General features: G+C 42.2%; 2 protein-coding genes across 3 annotated transcripts; both read left to right on the top strand.

The window, feature by feature from the left end:
- Positions 1-377: 377 nt before the first annotated feature.
- On the top strand, positions 378-11,122 carry LOC111594269 (neuropathy target esterase sws). Of its 2 annotated transcripts, none has more exons than XM_023307499.2 (11): positions 378-1,174; positions 3,524-4,258; positions 4,692-5,563; positions 5,659-6,227; positions 6,395-6,813; positions 6,888-7,163; positions 7,267-7,453; positions 9,541-9,657; positions 9,909-10,120; positions 10,188-10,532; positions 10,596-11,122. In XM_023307499.2, the coding sequence occupies exons 1-11, from the start codon at positions 1,073-1,075 to the stop codon at positions 11,079-11,081; spliced, it is 4,320 nt and encodes a 1,439-aa protein (XP_023163267.1). In that variant the 5' UTR covers positions 378-1,072; the 3' UTR covers positions 11,082-11,122. The 2 variants fall into 2 exon arrangements, with proteins under 2 accessions (XP_023163267.1, XP_030078851.1); XM_030222991.1 differs by lacking the exon at positions 9,541-9,657 and adding an exon at positions 8,450-8,566.
- A 2,697-nt stretch (positions 11,123-13,819) lies between these two features.
- LOC111594276 (DM7 family protein GM11958) lies at positions 13,820-17,278 on the top strand. The gene is made up of 3 exons (XM_030223052.1): positions 13,820-13,979; positions 15,141-16,540; positions 16,724-17,278. Exons 1-3 carry the CDS (start codon positions 13,889-13,891, stop codon positions 17,276-17,278), a joined length of 2,046 nt encoding a protein of 681 aa, XP_030078912.1. The 5' UTR covers positions 13,820-13,888.
- Positions 17,279-18,581: the final 1,303 nt, after the last annotated feature.

Genomic DNA, 18,581 nt, shown 5'->3' with positions numbered 1-18,581 from the left:
CTCAGCAGGCAGTCAAGTTGACAGCTTGGTCGCAGAGCCAGAGCCAAAGCCAGAACAACGCGAATCAAACTCGAAACGAAATAATGCTCAGTTAATTTAAATTTAAGTCGAGAGCAGCAGTTTTATTTAACATTTTTTTCCGTGAAAATTGTGTGCTGCTTGTGTACAACGACATTAAATATTTTAAATACACGCGACTGCAATTCAGAGGCGACGTTTTTCACTAGTTTCATTCAACAAGCAAATTGATTCCGCCCGCAGACCAGACCTGCCAAACAATCTTTGGCCCTATTGGAGAGCGTTTATTGTTTTTTCCTCGCAAATTTTATTATTATTTTTATTTTTTATTTTTTTTTTTTGTCTTACGGATAAAGGCATAAGTAATACAACAGCAAAACAATTTAATCACTGCGGCATTGCATTTAACGCGATCCCAAAGCAAAAAAATAAAAATAAAAATTACAAAAATAAAACAATTAAGAAAACAAAGTAAAGAACAACAACAAATTGCACAAGAAACGCTCAAATCGGTTAACAGGGAGGGGGTTGGTTGTCGCTAGCCAATACTCAAACCCATTTAACCAGCACTAGACAAAGCAGCTGCAGCTGCAGCTGCAGCGGCAACGGCGACACTAAAACAACAACAACAACAACCAACAAAAACAGTAATAACAAATAGTTCTTTGCTGCCGTCGCTTGCTGTCCCGCACGCTCTCTTTCATTCGCACTGCTGCGATTTGGTGGGGGTGTAGAGTGTAGCGCGTGCTCAAACAAAAACAAAGCACCAGAAACAGAAAGAAAAAAACCAAGCACACAAACACACATATACATAGTCACACACACACACGCATATACACGCTCACTCTTAGAGACACAAGGAGAAAAACAACAAAATCACAACATAGTAGTTCCGCATTTGATATAAGACAAATACAAACATTATTACATAGAGCACGTTTAGGCGTGTGAATGCAAGCAGCAGCGAAGCAACACAGCAATAGCAACAAATAAACAATAATCAAATAACCAAATAACCAAGGACGTATGTGCAGGACACACATACGCAAACCAAATGGATGTCCTGGAATTGCTCCGTGCGAGCGTTAACGGCTGTTATAACATATTATTCTCAGATACCTGGTGTCAATATGTCTTCAAGCAAATCGCCACAACGGTAAGTTTCCCAGCCAACCAATGTTAGTGATAAAGTACAACAACAGTCAATGTTAAGCACACTCATATGCAAATGCACACTCGCATGCACACCACACACACGTGCACAGTTTGCGCTTTCTTTGTTTTGAGAGGGGCTCGTCGTGACTCATGTGTGAGTGTGTGTTTGTACAAAGTTCGGTTCAGTTTAAGCAGGATAACGTGCAAGTGGTTGGTGATTCTGCTCGGCGCGATAAGCGATGATCGTTGAACAACAGCAGCAGCAGCAGCTGTTATTATTGCGTTTGCTTGGCTTGTCTTATTTTCATCTCTTTTTATGTTAACTCACACGCGCAAGCTATATTCATACAGATTTACATACAAACATACATACGCGTCTTGCGTGTGTGTGTGTGTGTTTGGCATTTTGCTTTGCGCACATTTCCGTCAACATAAAACGTTCGGTCACCGTGTTTTGATTCGCAGACAAAAGCTGCTAACTTATATAAACATGCTTAAAGATACAATCATGCATATATATAATATGCATAATATATATATATATATATATATATATATATATATATATATATATATATATATATTTATTTATTTATATATATTTATTTATTTATATGAGTGAGTTTGCATGTACACACGTATGTGTATGTGTAGGTGTATGGGTATGTTTGTCTTATCGTTGGGCACAGCAGTGATAATAGCTTAAAGTGTGACCCCGAAAGCGCATCAGCTATAACTGATTACGCTGATTAGACAGTCAATGACAGTTTCAATTGGATTTAGTTGGGTAAATCACATAAAAATAGCTACGCACGTGCAGCAGCAACGCACCCGCCCCCACACACAGACACACACACACACACACACAACAGAAAAGATATCCAAATCAGTTTGCTATAATTCAATTAACCCCTTAGGGCCAAATCAATTGAGAGCCTTGTCTTGTGACTTGTTGCCAAGCGTCGGTCTAAGACACAAAGGAGGAGCCCAAGCTCAGTTTGCCCGACTAGTCGCTACCCTGTAAACAGCAACGCTGCGGCGCAGCGTGTTAATGTTTATTTATAGAAACACATGTAAATATTGCATTCTGCTAGTCTATATTATATATAGGTACATTCGATATTCACAATTCTATAATAGATTCTTCACACTCATATACATGTACATGATATGAGCATATGTATACATATGTAATAGAATCTGTGGAAGTTCTTTCCGTCAGTCACAGACATTTGCTGTACTTGAGTATACACCCTCTTTACCTTCTTTTTTAAGGGGTAGAAGAACACTTGTATATATGTATGTGTACAATAATAGAACTCATCGCAGGTGCGTGCAAATACTCAAGTACATGCACACACTTACACACATACATAGATATATGTATACTTGGAGTACACATACATAGATATATGTATACTTGGAGTACTCATATTTTTGTAGCATGGTCATACTGAGAATTGAGAGTTATATAGAAAATTTTGTTATCGTGTCGACGCAGCAGCGATTTGGAATTAGCTGGAAATAAGACAATATCAATCGCTTTTTGTTATGATTGCGCTTTATTACGTATGCGCGATTTCAATTTGACATTCGCTGTGCCGCTGCAGCGTTGCTGCCACCAAAGTTGTTTTGATTTTCTATTTGCCGCATATGCTGAAACCTGTTACAGAAATAAATCATAAACGAATAGCAACAAAAATAACAAATAACAATAACAAACGCAAGTGCAACGACAGCGAATGTCAAAAGCAAAGAAAATGCAAATTTAAATGCGGAAGACGCAGAGGGCCCAACAACAGCAACAACAAGTGTTGGCAGCGACGCGTCAATATTAACATCGCCGTCGGCTGTGCATGCAAAAATGTTCTCAATTGACACAAGAGGGAGAGCATAGGAATGAGAGCGCGACAGAGCGCGTACGAGAGTGAATGAGTGAGTGAGTGAGTGGGGGATTTTTAAGTGTGCTCGCCCATAAGAATAAGCATGCATTACTGCTATTCTGCATAAAAAAGTGACAGGCAAGCAGAAGTTTCTAATGCGCTACACTTTTTTTATGCTAATGTCTGAGTCTTATTATGCTCTTGTTCAATGGCGTTGCAGTGAGTAGCGTAGCTGCTAACGGCGTACATTATCTTATTTTATGCATATACATAGGAATGTATATGGCAATGGTTACAAATTGATCTATCGCATTTACATGTGGCTGTCTGCAAGGCCATTCAGAAATCAGTGCCGCCGACATCTTAATTGTTCTTTGTTATTGTTTCTATTGCATGTTTATCGCTCTCTCACATTTGATATTTGTTTTTCTTGCTTTTCTTATTTTCATATCGATATCCGCCCGCAGATGTACTGGTATGGCGCGTTGCTGGTTATCGGAGTACTGTTTATTGCCTGGTTCCTGTATTTCAAGCGTCTTGCCACGGTGCGCCTGCGCGATGAGAATGCCCGTTCGCTGAGTGCTGTCACCGCCGCCTCTGGCGGCGATCATCGCGGCTTGCGATTTCGCAAACGCGACAAAATGCTCTTCTATGGTCGCCGCATGCTGCGCAAAATGAAAAACGTCAGCGGCCAAATGTACAGCAGCGGCAAGGGATATAAACGTCGTGCAGTGATGCGCTTCGCTCGCCGCATCCTACAGCTACAGCGCGAGAATCGTCCGCTCGAAATGAAGACAGTTGAACCACCGGCGGAATATCTGGAGGAGACCATCGATGGCAGCGATCGTGTGCCACCGGATGCTCTCTATATGCTCCAAAGTATTCGCATCTTTGGTCATTTCGAGAAGCCGATCTTCCTGAAGCTCTGCAAGCACACCCAACTGCTTCAGCTAATGGCCGGCGACTATCTGTTCAAGATAACCGATCCGGATGACAGCGTCTACATCGTCCAGTCGGGCATGATCAATGTCTACATTTGCAATGCCGATGGCAGCACACTCTCCTTGAAAACGGTGCGCAAGGGTGAATCGGTGACATCGTTGCTTAGCTTCATCGATGTCCTATCTGGGAATTCCAGCTACTACAAGACGGTTACGGCCAAGGCCATGGAGAAGTCGGTTGTCATTCGGTTGCCTATGCAGGTAATGTTGTCGACTGTCAATAAGAGAAAGATAAAGAGAGAGGAAGTGAGGGAAAGAAAGAATATGAGAGAAAGAAATAGAAAAAAAAGAGAGATAAAGGTATATAGAGAAATATTGAGAAAAAGAGTGAAAGAGAGAGATAGAGAAAAAGAGTGAAAGAGAGAGAGCGAAAAAAGGTGAAAGAGAGGGAGAAAGAGCGAAAGATAAGAGTGAATAACAAAGAAGGAGAGACCGAGGATGAGAAAGCGGGAGTATGAGATAGAGATACGAGGAAAGAGAGAACAACCAATAGCTGAGTTTAGTTGAACTGACAGATACCCTGTAAATGAATAATACAAAATAAGTGACAGATGCCCGGTAAATGCTCCATATAGGGTATATATGATGGAATTTCCGAAATTGTCGTTAAACGAACTCTTTTTCAATTCGACAGGCTTTCGAGGAGGTGTTCAACGAAAATCCGGATGTGATGATACGTGTGATACAGGTGATAATGATACGGCTGCAGCGTGTGCTCTTCACAGCGTTGCGTAATTATTTAGGCCTTAATGCGGAGCTCGTGCAGAATCATATGCGAATCAAGGGCAGCATCCCAATGCCCGTGTCGGTACCTGGAACGGTACTCTCTCAGACATCGCAGGCATCACGTGCGATGGTTTCACGGCCAACAACATCGCCAGTCTCACGGCTGTCACGCGAGGAGCATACACTCTCCGATCCGGATCCCAATCCGAACGCCAGTGCCCTGCTCTTTGCCGAGGTGCACGGCGATGCGCCCTACATTGATCTGTACCACCATCAGCAGCAGCAGTCGAGCGGCGTCTCGACCAGTGGAACGCGCCGCAGCTCAGGCACTTTTACACCCACTGGCAGTGGTGCCGAATCACCGAATGGCACGGGCAATGCCAACGTCACCATCACCAACATCGATCAGCGTCTCGTGCAGTCATCTGCCGTCGACAGTTTGCGCCGTGAGCTTGGCCTCAGCGAAGAGGATGCTAGCATTATTGAGCCGTTCGTTGAGGTCCGCGAACTGGAGCCAAATGTCACGCTAATCACCGAGGGCAATGCCGACGATGTGTGCATTTGGTTTGTGATGACCGGCACCCTGGCCGTCTATCAAAGCAATGCGGATGCCACACGTGCCGCCAAACAGGACAGCAAAAACGATATGCTCATCCATTTCGTGCATCCCGGCGAAATTGTTGGCGGCCTGGCCATGCTCACCGGCGAGGCGAGTGCGTATACCATCAGGGCGCGCAGCAATAGCCGCATCGCCTATATACGGCGTGCTGCCATCTATCAGTGAGTATACCCTGTAATACGTTCGATATCAATGCCGTAATCCTTCAACTTGTGCTCTTTACATATATATTTCGTACGCTTTCCAACACTGACAGAATCATGCGTCAGCGTCCGCGCATTGTGCTCGATTTGGGCAATGGAGTGGTGCGTCGCCTGTCGCCTTTGGTGCGTCAGTGTGATTATGCTCTGGATTGGATATTTCTGGAGTCGGGACGCGCCGTCTATCGGCAGGACGAGAGCAGCGATAGCACATATATTGTGCTGAGCGGACGCATGCGTTCGGTTATCACACATCCCGGCGGCAAAAAGGAGATCATCGGCGAATACGGCAAAGGCGATCTGGTGGGCATTGTCGAAATGATAACCGAAACGTCGCGCACCACAACGGTGATGGCTGTGCGCGATTCGGAGCTGGCCAAACTGCCGGAGGGTCTGTTCAATGCGATCAAATTGCGATATCCGATTGTGGTTACTCGGCTAATTAGTTTCCTGAGCCATCGCTTCCTTGGCTCGATGCAGACACGCGGCGCCAATGCGTCCGGTGCACCCGTCGAGGCAAATCCCGTAACGCACAAATATTCAACAGTGGCACTCGTCCCCATCACAGACGATGTGCCAATCACACCCTTCACCTACGAGCTATATCATTCACTCTGTGCCATTGGTAAGTTCTGGGTCGCTTTAGACCCAATCCGTCGAAAGAGATTTGGTCTGGATATGTGTATTTAGAGAGAGGTACAATCATTTTAGAGGCTAGCCGTTCCATCTCTGTTTTACTTTGATTTCAATTGATTTGGATGTTGTTTGTAATCCTGTTGCTTTCTGTCGCAGGTCCTGTGCTGCGTCTCACATCGGAGGTGGTGCGCAAGCAGTTGGGCAACAATATATTTGAGGCGTCCAACGAATACCGTCTGACCTCGTGGCTGGCTCAGCAGGAGGACCGCAACATAATCACGCTCTATCAATGCGACAGTTCGCTGAGTCCCTGGACACAGCGCTGCATGCGTCAAGCCGATGTGGTGCTAATTGTTGGCCTGGGCGAGCGTTCCCATATGGTTGGCAAATTCGAGCGGGAAATCGATAAGCTCGCGATGCGCACACAAAAGGAGCTCGTCCTGCTCTATCCAGAGACAACGAACGCCAAGCCAGCGAACACGCTTAGCTGGCTCAATGCACGTCCCTGGGTGACCAAGCATCATCATGTGCTCTGTGTCAAACGCATCTTCACCCGCAAGAGTCAATATCGCATTGTGAGTAGGCAGCATTCCTTATGGCCATAACCATTTCGTTCCATTCCATCTAATCGTCTGTCTCTGCCCCTTAGAATGATCTTTATAGCCGCGTGCTGCTGTCTGAGCCGAACATGCATTCCGATTTCTCTCGTCTGGCTCGCTGGCTGACTGGCAATTCGATTGGCTTGGTCTTGGGTGGTGGCGGTGCTCGCGGTGCTGCCCATATTGGCATGCTGAAGGCCATACAGGAGGCGGGCATACCCATTGATATGGTCGGTGGCGTCAGCATTGGCGCCCTAATGGGCGCCCTCTGGTGTTCGGAGCGTAACATAACAACCGTTACGCAGAAGGCGCGCGAATGGTCAAAAGTATGTTAATATGTGTACAAAGATACTGGTTTGCTTACATTCAGATAACCGTATTATCTACTATATAAATCTGTCAATTGCTCAACCCAATTTCCTTTTACAGAAAATGACAAAATGGTTCCTTCAACTACTGGACCTCACATACCCCATAACATCGATGTTCTCAGGCCGTGAATTCAATAAGACCATACACGATACCTTTGGCGATGTGAGCATTGAGGATCTGTGGATACCCTATTTCACGCTCACCACTGACATAACGGCCAGTTGCCATCGCATTCACACCAACGGTGAGTATCCCATTGGCTGCTGTTGCTATCTCATTTATTCATTTACTCATTTACTCATTTTGCTGCTCGTGTAATAGCTAGCTTGCGTTTCACTCTCTATTTCCTTATATTTGCTATGTACGTACATATATATATATATATATATATATATATATATATATATATATATATATATATATATATATATATATATATGCGTTTATTAGTGCTTAATGCTGCTTTAGTTTATATTATTTTTCGCTTTGGTGTTTGATTCTTTAATGTAGCTTGTAGAAAGAACACGAACACACATTTATACATACATAAGCACATGCACGAATATGTACAAACATACATATATGAACCAACTGAGAGACGTTTACGCAAATCCAATTTAAGAGCGACATATTTTACTCTTTCTGTGTGACGCCATCTAGTGGTAGCTCTTTTGAGACATCCTCAAAGCTCTTCTTGTAATTCATGTCGTTGTTATTGTTGTTGTTGTTGTCGTTATAGTTGTTATTCTTCCTGCGAAGAAAAGGGAATTTTTAGTATCTTTTTATAGAAGGAGCTGAAGGCTGACAATTCGCGATTCAGGATATTTTTATTTTATTTTTTTTAATTTTTTTTATATTTTTGTTTAACGTAAATGCTCAATCTTGTTGGATTGTCTGTTGTCAAATGTGCTGCTCTTGTTTTTTTCTCATTCTGCTGACTGTCCTATTTGTGTGTACGTGTTTGTGTCTTAGCTAGAAACTAACATGCTACCAAGTGAATATAATATATATAATAAAATAGAAACCAAATAGAGTCTTAATTAATTAACGAAATGTGATTGGTCAATAATATTCTGTCGCTCGCTCACAAGAAAAGCTCAAACTCAAAGCTCTTTTCCTCTCTCTCTTTATTTCTCTCTTTCCACACACGAAAACACTTACAATAAATACTCACATACTTACACAAACATACAAACACACACATACATGCTCGCTCACTTGCCAAAATAAACTGTCGCAGGATCTCTGTGGCGTTATGTGCGCTCCTCAATGTCACTCAGCGGCTATATGCCGCCCCTATGCGATCCACAAGATGGACATCTTCTGCTGGATGGCGGCTATGTAAATAATTTGCCAGGTAAATAGCAATTAGCAACTTAGCAACTTAAAAAAAAAACAACAAAATTGAAACACATCCGATATAATTTATTCTTTCAATATCAATTTTCAATTTAGAGCTATTGGTGGCACAGACAGAAAGAGAGAGCGCAGAGTGTCGGATTATTTGTCAATGACTGTATAACTGTAACTGTAACTGTATTCTGTTAATTGCATTGCATTGCATACTTGTTCTCCCTTTCCGCTGTATACCTACCCACTGATCCCCCTGATTGCCTGCGTGCACAATAACATTTTCCATTATGTTGGCAACGCTGCTGTCAACTGCTGGCAATGCCGAAACGTATTTCCAATTGGACATTTTGATGTTGATCTCGCTCGCACACACCACACACACACACATATATAGATTTTTGACACATGGATTTAGTTGCAAATATTTTTGGTTTTCGTTTCACATGTAAATTCATGCGTATGTACATAGATGTACTTACATATTTATGATTACGTTTATATTTGAAGCAGACACATTTAGTTGCTGTTGGACTTTTTGAGTTGTGTATTTTGTATTTGTATGTGATTTATTTGATGTACTTTTTGGTGCTGTACAAACAAACACCTTAAACCCTTTTGATCCGTAGCTTAGTACCACAGTAAATATGCATAAAACCGTTATTTCGTTTGCGCACACGAACACACCTACACACAAACACAAACAAACTTGCATATACAGATACATTCACACAGCAACGACGGCAATAAAATTGTGTATTCTTTTTCTCTCTCTCTTCCTCTTCTCTTTTTACCTCCACACATACAAACAAAACTAAACACACGAATATGCATTTGCACATGTATATGTGTGTGTGCCACTCTCACTTACTCTCATGACCACACATACATATTGTCCATTTGGCGTGCGTGCGTGCGTTCGTGCGTTCGTGCGCTTTTGTGTGCGTGTATGTGTATGTGTGCGTGGTACCGTTTGATCAGGTCATCTGTGGCGTTATTGCCGTGCCAGCATGTCTATTGCCGGCGTCTTTCCGCCCTTCTGTGATTATCGTGACGGGCACCTGCTGCTCGATGGATGCTATACGAACAATGTGCCAGGTAACCATTTACAGTAACAGTAACAGTAACAGTATAACAGTGACAGTAACAGTAAGAGTACATGTAAGAGATTCCAACACTGTATTAGATAACTGTTAACAGAAACATTACCCGTAACTGTTACATTAACAGAATCCAACACTCTGCGTCCACTGGACCTACTCAGTCAATCAATAGCTCTCCCAACACTTTAACATTCTCTGCTAACATTTACATGCATTTAACATTTGTATGTTAAAACAACAACGTAGCCGATGTTATGCACAATCTGGGCGCCGCACACATAATTGCCATCGATGTGGGCTCACAGGACGACACGGATCTGACCAACTATGGCGACGATCTCAGCGGCTGGTGGCTGCTCTACAAGAAGTGGAATCCATTTACGTCGCCAGTGAAAGTGCCCGATCTGCCCGACATACAGTCCCGCTTAGCCTACGTGTCCTGCGTGCGGCAACTAGAGGTAAGTGGATAAGATTGAAAATATTTTTAACATTTTCAGTAATCCCTCTGACATCTATTTATAACAGGAAGTGAAAAACTCCGATTACTGCGAATACATACGGCCGCCCATTGATAAATATAAGACACTCGCCTTTGGCAGCTTCGATGAGATACGCGACGTGGGCTACGTCTTTGGCAAGAACTACTTTGATAATATGGCCAAGGCGGGTCGCCTGGGTCGCTTCAATCAGTGGTTCAACAAGGAGCCGCCAAAGCGTGGCAACCACGCCTCCCTCAATGAATACACATTCATTGATCTGGCGCAGATCGTCTGCAAGCTGCCCGAGACGTATGCCTTGAATGCGGTTGATATATTTAGCGAGGACGAGGACTTTGATGGCTACATCTCGGAGCCAACGACTCTCAATATGGTAAAGTTGCTATATGCCAGACTCGAACTGTTTCTTAACTCCTGATGCTCTCTTTTTGTGCAGGATCGCCATCGCATCCAGGTGCCACGGGCTGGCAACTCGCTATCTTTCTCAGAGACTGAACTGGACTCGGATGTGGAGATCGATCTGGAGCTGGAACGCAAGGTGGATAAGTCGACGCAATCGACGCCGCCGACGCCAAACAAAAAGCAGCCATCGACGCCCACATCCAGCCAGGGGAATCTATTGCATTTGCCATTGAATATCAAGGCAAAGGATAAGATACAAATTCTCGATAAGCTGGACAGGGAGCACAAGCGCCGACAGAAATCGAAACACAAGCGCGACAGATCGATGCAGCGTGACAGCAAAGCCACATTGCATCCGGCCGCATTGCATCCGGCCACAATGACCGAGGCGACAACGCAAACGCCAGCCAACGAGGTCGAGGTGGACGCGAAGCAGGATCGACAGCGGGAACAGCAGCAGGAGGACGAGCAGCAGCAGCCGGACCCGGAGAATATTATAAAAAGCGATACCAAAAACTAGCTATAAATATGAAAGACACACACAAACATACACACACATACACACATGTATAAATATATATATATATATATATATATATATATGTATATATATATATATATTTATAAAGCAGAAGCCGGAGTTTGATTGGATAACGAAACCTCCACTAATTATGTAGTTAATCCATGACAACATCAAAAAGTTTGTTAACGCTTAGTTCAATAAGTCTATATCATATTTAGGCATAGCTCTAGCTAATCACACACACACACAGACAGACAGACACCTGCACACACCCTATACAAAAGACACACACACGCCTTGTATATTAATGAGTTATGTATATATATATATATATATATATATATATATATATATATATATATATATATATATATGTTATTTATATACATATATGTATGTATAAGCCTTGATAACAGAGCCAAATATATATATATATATATATATATATACATATTTACTAACACAAACATACCTGATGATATATATGTGTGTGTATATGCCACATACATATAGACTAGTATGTGGGCCCTGCAGCCCTCCATTCAGCTAAACTAACTGCATTCACGATCAACTCTCAGAGCCACATACACACTAACACATACATGCATACACACACACGCTCACACATACGAAAACCCAGCTCCTTAGTTTCTAGTTAAAAAGAAAAGAAGAAAATCGTTTGTTAAAGTTCGATTTTATTTTTTTTTTGTAAGCTGAGCAAGGAAATAAATATAAGAAATTTGAAAGTACAATTCTGAAAGCAAAGCAATTTATTTTGCTTACCTGTAAATAAAACACATACACATATACACGCTCACTTTCGCTTGCGCCTGAAAGCAGGCAACATTAAATTTGCTTGCAGCAGATCGAATGGATTCGAAATGAATGTCAAGTATTGAGTTCGAATGAGGTTCGAAAATTTGAATTAATTTATTAATGGCAACATGCCTGTGTTGCTTCGAGACAACTTCGAAAAGTTTTTGTATTTCGAAATATTCGAAAATAGTTGAATTTCTTATCAAACCAATGCTGCCTTGAAATGTTATCTGAGCTAGTGTTCGAAAACGTATATATTTCATTCGATAGCAGACATTGAGACTACTTCGAAAAGTTCGAAGATGAATTCGATGTCGAATGAATGCAACTTCAACCGTTTGGTAAAATTTGGTTTGAAATTTAATCAATTGCTGTGCCGCAATCGAGTTCGAAAATTGATGTTTCGAAAATTGAGCATATAGCGTGCTAATTATTGAAAGTTCGGAAGGGTTTTCGAACTATAATGCTTATGTCAACATTTTTGGCCACATTCGAAAATACTTCGAAATCGAACAAGTTGTCAAATTTGATTCGAATTGTGATCTGTGGTGCGAGCGAGTTCGAAAATGCATAATTCGAATATTGAGCGTCATCTTTGAAAGTTCGAAAGCATTTTCGAACTACAATATTTATGTCAACCATTTTGTGTATATTCGAAGCTACTTCGAAAATGAATTCGAAATCGAACTAATTGTCCAATTTTACTAATTTCGAAATTTTACCTGTGATAGCTGCGAGTGAGTTCGACTTTGAGCTACACGCACACATATACCCTATATGTGGACACATTGGGCTAGGGTATTATGAATTTAGTATATTCGCATAAGTGAACGAAGGAGCTTAACATACATACATACATACATATATATAGAGTATATACAAAAGAGCGGAAGGAACAAGGATCAGTCATCACACAGGAGCAGCTCGTCGAAGAGTTCGGCCAGGAAGCGGGCGTCGAGCACCTGCTGGGCAATTGGCAGCTGCTGCGGCGGCTGCGGCGGCGGCGGCGGCGACGACGGCGGCAACTGCTGCTGCTTGACCAGCAGTGGCGGCGACTCCCGCGGCATGTCCAGCTGTGTGTGCTGGCGCCACAGTTCGAAAGGATACGACTTGAACACATACACATAGTTGCCATCTTCCAGGAGCTGCTCTGTGCCCGCGACAGGTGACTTGGCACGTGCTGCGGCAGCTGCTGTGGCTGCTGGGGCAGCAACTGTTGCCATTGACTTGACTGTGCGCCTTGGCTTGACTGGTCGCATTGTCAGCTGCTGTCCAACCACGAGCAGCTCCAAAGGCTGCGCCTTGACATTTGCCTTCTTGAGCGGCGCTGCAGCTCGTCGCTGTCGGCCAGTGCTGCCCAGGCTCATTTTGACCAATTTATATGTTATATGAGTGTGTGTGTGTGTGTGTGTGTGTCTGTGCGTGTTTGTATGTATGTAGAGCGAATGTTTGGTATTTCAATTGGTTTGCTTCTGGATATCGTTTGCACACCTAAATTTAGCTACAATTTTTACTGAACTCTAAAGGCACAGCTAGCTGAAAGCACAGCTAGAGCTGGTCCTAGGTCGGCTGTGATCGACTGGCAAATGCCCTGTGCCTGTGGCAGGCCTACAACGACGCATGGGGCACACAGCAAGCGTCCTTTTTGCGCCTCAGCAAGCTAAGCGTTGAGCAGGTCCCACTCCAAGGCTAGCTAACGATCAAAGTTGCTGTCTGCTGGGGCTGGCCACGCCCACACTGTGCACTGCGAACATCCGATCTGAATTGGAAATTAATTTGGAGACATTCGCCTACTCTGTCGCGCCTGCACTAGTGTTGCCTAATGCGAAAACAATGGCAATTGGCAGAAATTAGTGTTGCTGCCGTGCGAGCAGTCAGTGTGACCCATGCGCAAAAAGTCCTGGCCATGGGCAGCACCTTGAGGCGCAGAGTGTGCTTTGAGAAGTGCTTCGGTGTAGAGCACAGATTCGTCTCAACTCAGTCAGAAAATGGATTCAGAGGCAGAGGCCGCTGCAGCTGCGCAGCAGACCGAATGCACTCGGACGATGTTGGTGGGCATAGCCACCGGACCAGCACCAGGCAAGCGACAATTCTAATCGAATTCTTTACATTTCCTATTTCTTCTTCTTCTTCGGATGCTGCAGCTGCTGCAGCTGTTTCTTCTTCTTGCGCTTTGATTCTAGCCGCAACTTTTATTTGCAAACATTCTTTTCACATTTTCACGTTCTTCTTCTTACCTTCTTCTAACATTCTTTTCTCTCTTTTATGTCAAATAAAAAAATCATTTGCTTTGTAGCTTTTAATTTAATTTATTTTTTTTAACTTATTTCAATTTTAATTTATTTATTTATCAGTTTTTATTTAACATTTTTTTCATAATGTTTGCAGTTTTATTTTTATTATTTTAATTTAAATTTTTTTCCATAATTGTTAAATTTTTTTATCTTGTTTTATTTTACTTATCACCTCTCTCTGATCAATTTTATTTTATTTATTTTATTTATTCTTTTTAATTTTGAAATTATTTTTCTTTCTAAAGAATTTTTCAACAATAATTTATAGTTCTTATTTTTAATTTAAGTTTTCATAGTTATATTTAATTTACATTTTATTTTATAGCTTAAATATTTTTATTTTTATTTTTATTTTTTAGAATTTTCACTTCGTTCTCTTTTTAAAATTATTAATTATTTAATTTTTTTGACACTTTTTTCTGCACAACACAATATTTTAAAAATATTATTTCCAAGCTTAATATTTTTTTTATTTAATTGCCCTTTTTTTAATTTTAAACTCTTTCTTACTTACTTTTATTTTATTTTTATTTATTTTTCTATTATTTTTATTTATTTGCTATACCTTAATATTTCTTTTTTTTTTAGAACTTTTTAATTTTTTCTTTGTAACATAAAGTTTTTAACGTTTTTTAGAGATTTTCTTCAATGCACACATTTTTTATATATTTTTTATATTTTTTTTACCTAACTATATCTTTCTTAAAATTATTTTAAGCTTTTCAATTTTAGATACAATACATAAAAATTTGTAAGCTTGTTTTTAAGCATTTTTTCTGTATTTAAAAATTATTTAAAAACGATTTTTAGTCTTTTATTTCCTGCTTCAAAAAATATTTGTGGCTTGATTTTTTTTTTAATTTTTCGATTTTTCTTTGTATTGTTTATTTTTTATTTATATATTATATTATTTTTTATAATAATTTTGAGCTTCTCTCTTCCACAGCGAAAAAGAATAAGCATCATCATGTGCCGCCCAAGTATGTGACGAACAGGAATCCTCGCTATTTGCCCAATTTGACGGAGCTGGTTTTGGCCAAGGGGCACATCGATGTGGACGGGATTGTGTTGAGCGCGCTCTCGCCGCTGGAGCATCGACACGATTCGGCGGCGGCGCAGAGCTCGCAGGAGACTCGCTGCATCGTTTTCGAGATACCGCGCCAGCTGTTCCCAAGGAATGCGCCGCTGCACAAGATGACGTACTTGCCGCCGCAGCTGCTGCCAAAGGATTTCAATGCTGGCGGCGTTTTTCCGGCCGGCGTGCTGGCCCACAAGTTCTATCCGAGCGGGCTGCTGCAGCCGCGCCATTGTGGGCCGACGCCGCCACTGTTCGTGGGCCGCCGCCGCATGGCGGAGGTTCAGTCTCAGCACCGGAGTCAGCCGTACGCATGCGCCGCCCTGCTGGGCCTGCCACTCACCAGGATACCGTCGCCAATTCCAACGGGCGTGCCCAATGATCGCAGCATCCGGCCTGAACGCCTGCATCCGGAGATGTGCGTTGGCTATATCATTGCACATGCCGATTCGCTGGCCAAGGTGGATCGCTTTGCCCATCACCAGACCCAGTATCGCATCTATGTGCCCGATCTGAGCACTGTGCCGATGATGGTGCACTACCAGACGCGGCTGTGCATCACCGTGCTCTCCGATGTCGTCCATCCGCATGAGTCGGAGGTCGCCTGCGCTGTGATGCGTGAGGAGACGCCCAAGTTTCAGTTGCCTCCAGAATATTTCTCGCTGCAATCGGGCATGATCAGGCGTGATCCGGTTTACTTGCCACAGCGCCACCTGCCGCCTGGCTTCGATGCCGGCTGTGTCTTTGGCCCGGGCACCCTGCCCCCAGCCCTGTTCCGGGATCTGCTCAGCGAAGCTCCGCCTCAGATGCAGCGCAACATTTCGATCATGCCGCCGATCTTTATTGGCCAGTGGAAGGAGAAGATGACGCCAGCGATGTTCATCTTTCCCAAGCAGAGCTGCATGAAGAACATGCTGCCACCGAACACAACGGATCACCTGGTGGACGAGATTAGGGTGGTGCGCAACGAGCTAAAGTCATTGCCCAAGCTCAGCGAGCTCGAGCGGCATCTCAACTTTCCGGTACGGAGCAGTCGACAGATCGAACAGCCAGCGGCAGTGGATGAGGACGCAGATGACTTCAAGGAGGAATATCTAGAGGAGTCCTTGGACGAGCTGGACAAATACAAATACGAAGAAGAAGTGACACAGCTGCAAGAACTAACAGACGAGGATAATCGCTCGACGACGCCCTTTTATGATAGCGAAGATGACCGGGAAACAACGCCATTCCAGGAGGATATGGAGAATGAGGAAGAGGAAGAGGAGGAGGAAGAGGAGGAGGAGGAAGAGGAGGAAGAGGAGGAAGAGGAGGAGGAAGAGGAGGAGGAGGAGGTGGTGGAAGTGGAAGAGGAGGAGGAGGAAGTTGAGGAGGAGGAGTTTGAGGAGGAGGAGTTTGAGGAGGAGGAGTTTGAGGAGGAGGAGTTTGAGGAGGAGGAGTTTGAGGAGGAGCAGGTTGAGGAGCTTGAGGAGCTTGAGGAGCTTGAGGAGATTGAGGAAATTGAGGAGATTGAGGAGGTTGAGGAAGTTGAAGAGGTTGATGAGATTGATGAGGTTGATGAGATTGATGAGGTTGAGGAGATTGAGGAGGTTGAGGAGGAGGAGGAGGTTGAGGAGGAGGAGGAGGATGATGAGGATTATGAGGATTATGATGAGGAGGAATCATATGGCCTGCTTCCGAAAGGCGGCATCTGGTTCTTTACGCTCAGCGGCCAGCCGGACGACATTGCTGATATGATGCACGATCTATCCACAGCTGGCATCACGCTGGCCTCCGACCACTTGGATCAGCATGTGCTGCGGCATGCCCATCTCCAATGGCTCGACCTCCAGTTGCGACGCGACGAGATACGCGAACACATGGTAGCACACCGTTCCGACCCACATCCACGCATTCGCAAGCCTCGTCGCAAACCAAACCCAATCACTCCAACTCCAGCCTCGCCCCTGCCGAATCCCGACAAACGGCTTGGCAGAAGGTGCGAAGAGTGCGGCATGTATTGCAACTAGTTGCTCAGCTCGTTTCGATTATGCATATTTCAAGCAGCGCGCCTACCACAGTCTATCGATACACCTATCGATAAGCACACCTATACACACATATTCATACACATCTATCGCTTGAAGTGCCTTAAGACATGTACACACACACATGCATAAGAATGCATATGTTTACATGCATCTGAATACATATATATGAAGAGATCTTATGGTCATATGCTCAAACATATGTATGTACATACTTACACATACACCTACATATTTCTACATATATTTAAATATTTCTGAAGTCGAATAATTTATTAACTATTTACATTTATAAAAGAGCAACAAAAAATCGCAAAAATAATGGAAATAAATACGTATTTATCACGTCTTTTTTTTTGCATATTTCTTAAATAATTGGTATAAATGAATTGAAAAGTTATAAGAAAAAAAATCCAAATTTTATTATTATTTTTTTTTTTTTTTTTTTTTTGTTAAATTTATATTTTTGTTTTTCTTTTAGGAATTAATAAACTAATTTTGAATTGACACATCGCTTAGCTTACGACTAATATTGAGATTCTAAAAAATGAGTTAATTTAAAAAAAAAAATTGAAGAAAAAAAACGTGCACAATTTGTGAGTGCCCCTAACGCTGGTTGACAACTGCCCACAACTCGCAAAGCCCTGGAAATTAGAAAATGTGCATTGATTTCGTTTACCGATTTTTTTTCGATTAGTTTTGTTGTTTTCTTTTGTTTATACAGTTGTACATTAAACAATATTAGCTTGCAATCATTTAAAACTAATAACAAATTCACAAACAGTTTTCACAATTCATTTTGTTATTATATATTTTATTTATATTATTTTTTCTTTTTAATATTTAATATTTAATTCTTTATTATGATTATTTTTTGTAATTTCTATATATTTATATATTTTTTTAAATTTTTTTAAGCGCTCCTCGTCGTCATTCTCTATGCTCGATTCTCACAATTCGCTTTTCGTTTAACATTTTCTGTGGAATATTTGATAACTGTAAATGTGTTGCATATATATTCTTGTAAATATCCATCGAGTTGTATATATATATATGTGTATGCATATGTCTATATATATATAAACATATATATACATAGGTATATGTGTATATTGTAACTATATTTGAATTAAATTTTCGTTTTCGTTTTTTACATGCACAAACTCATGAGGCCAAAGTTTTTGTTTGTCTGTGTGTGTGTTTGTGAATGTGTGAGTGTGTGTATATGTGTGTGTGTATAGCTTAGATAAACCTAACCAAATATCAATACAGTGGACATCTTGAT

This window comes from Drosophila hydei, unplaced genomic scaffold (assembly GCF_003285905.1).
Source record: "Drosophila hydei strain 15085-1641.00,03,60 unplaced genomic scaffold, DhydRS2 tig00000090-arrow-arrow-pilon, whole genome shotgun sequence".
NCBI classification, from domain to species: domain Eukaryota; kingdom Metazoa; phylum Arthropoda; class Insecta; order Diptera; family Drosophilidae; genus Drosophila; species Drosophila hydei.
The sequence above is the reverse complement of the archived record's forward strand: the minus strand, read 5'-3'. Positions and strand labels throughout refer to the sequence as shown.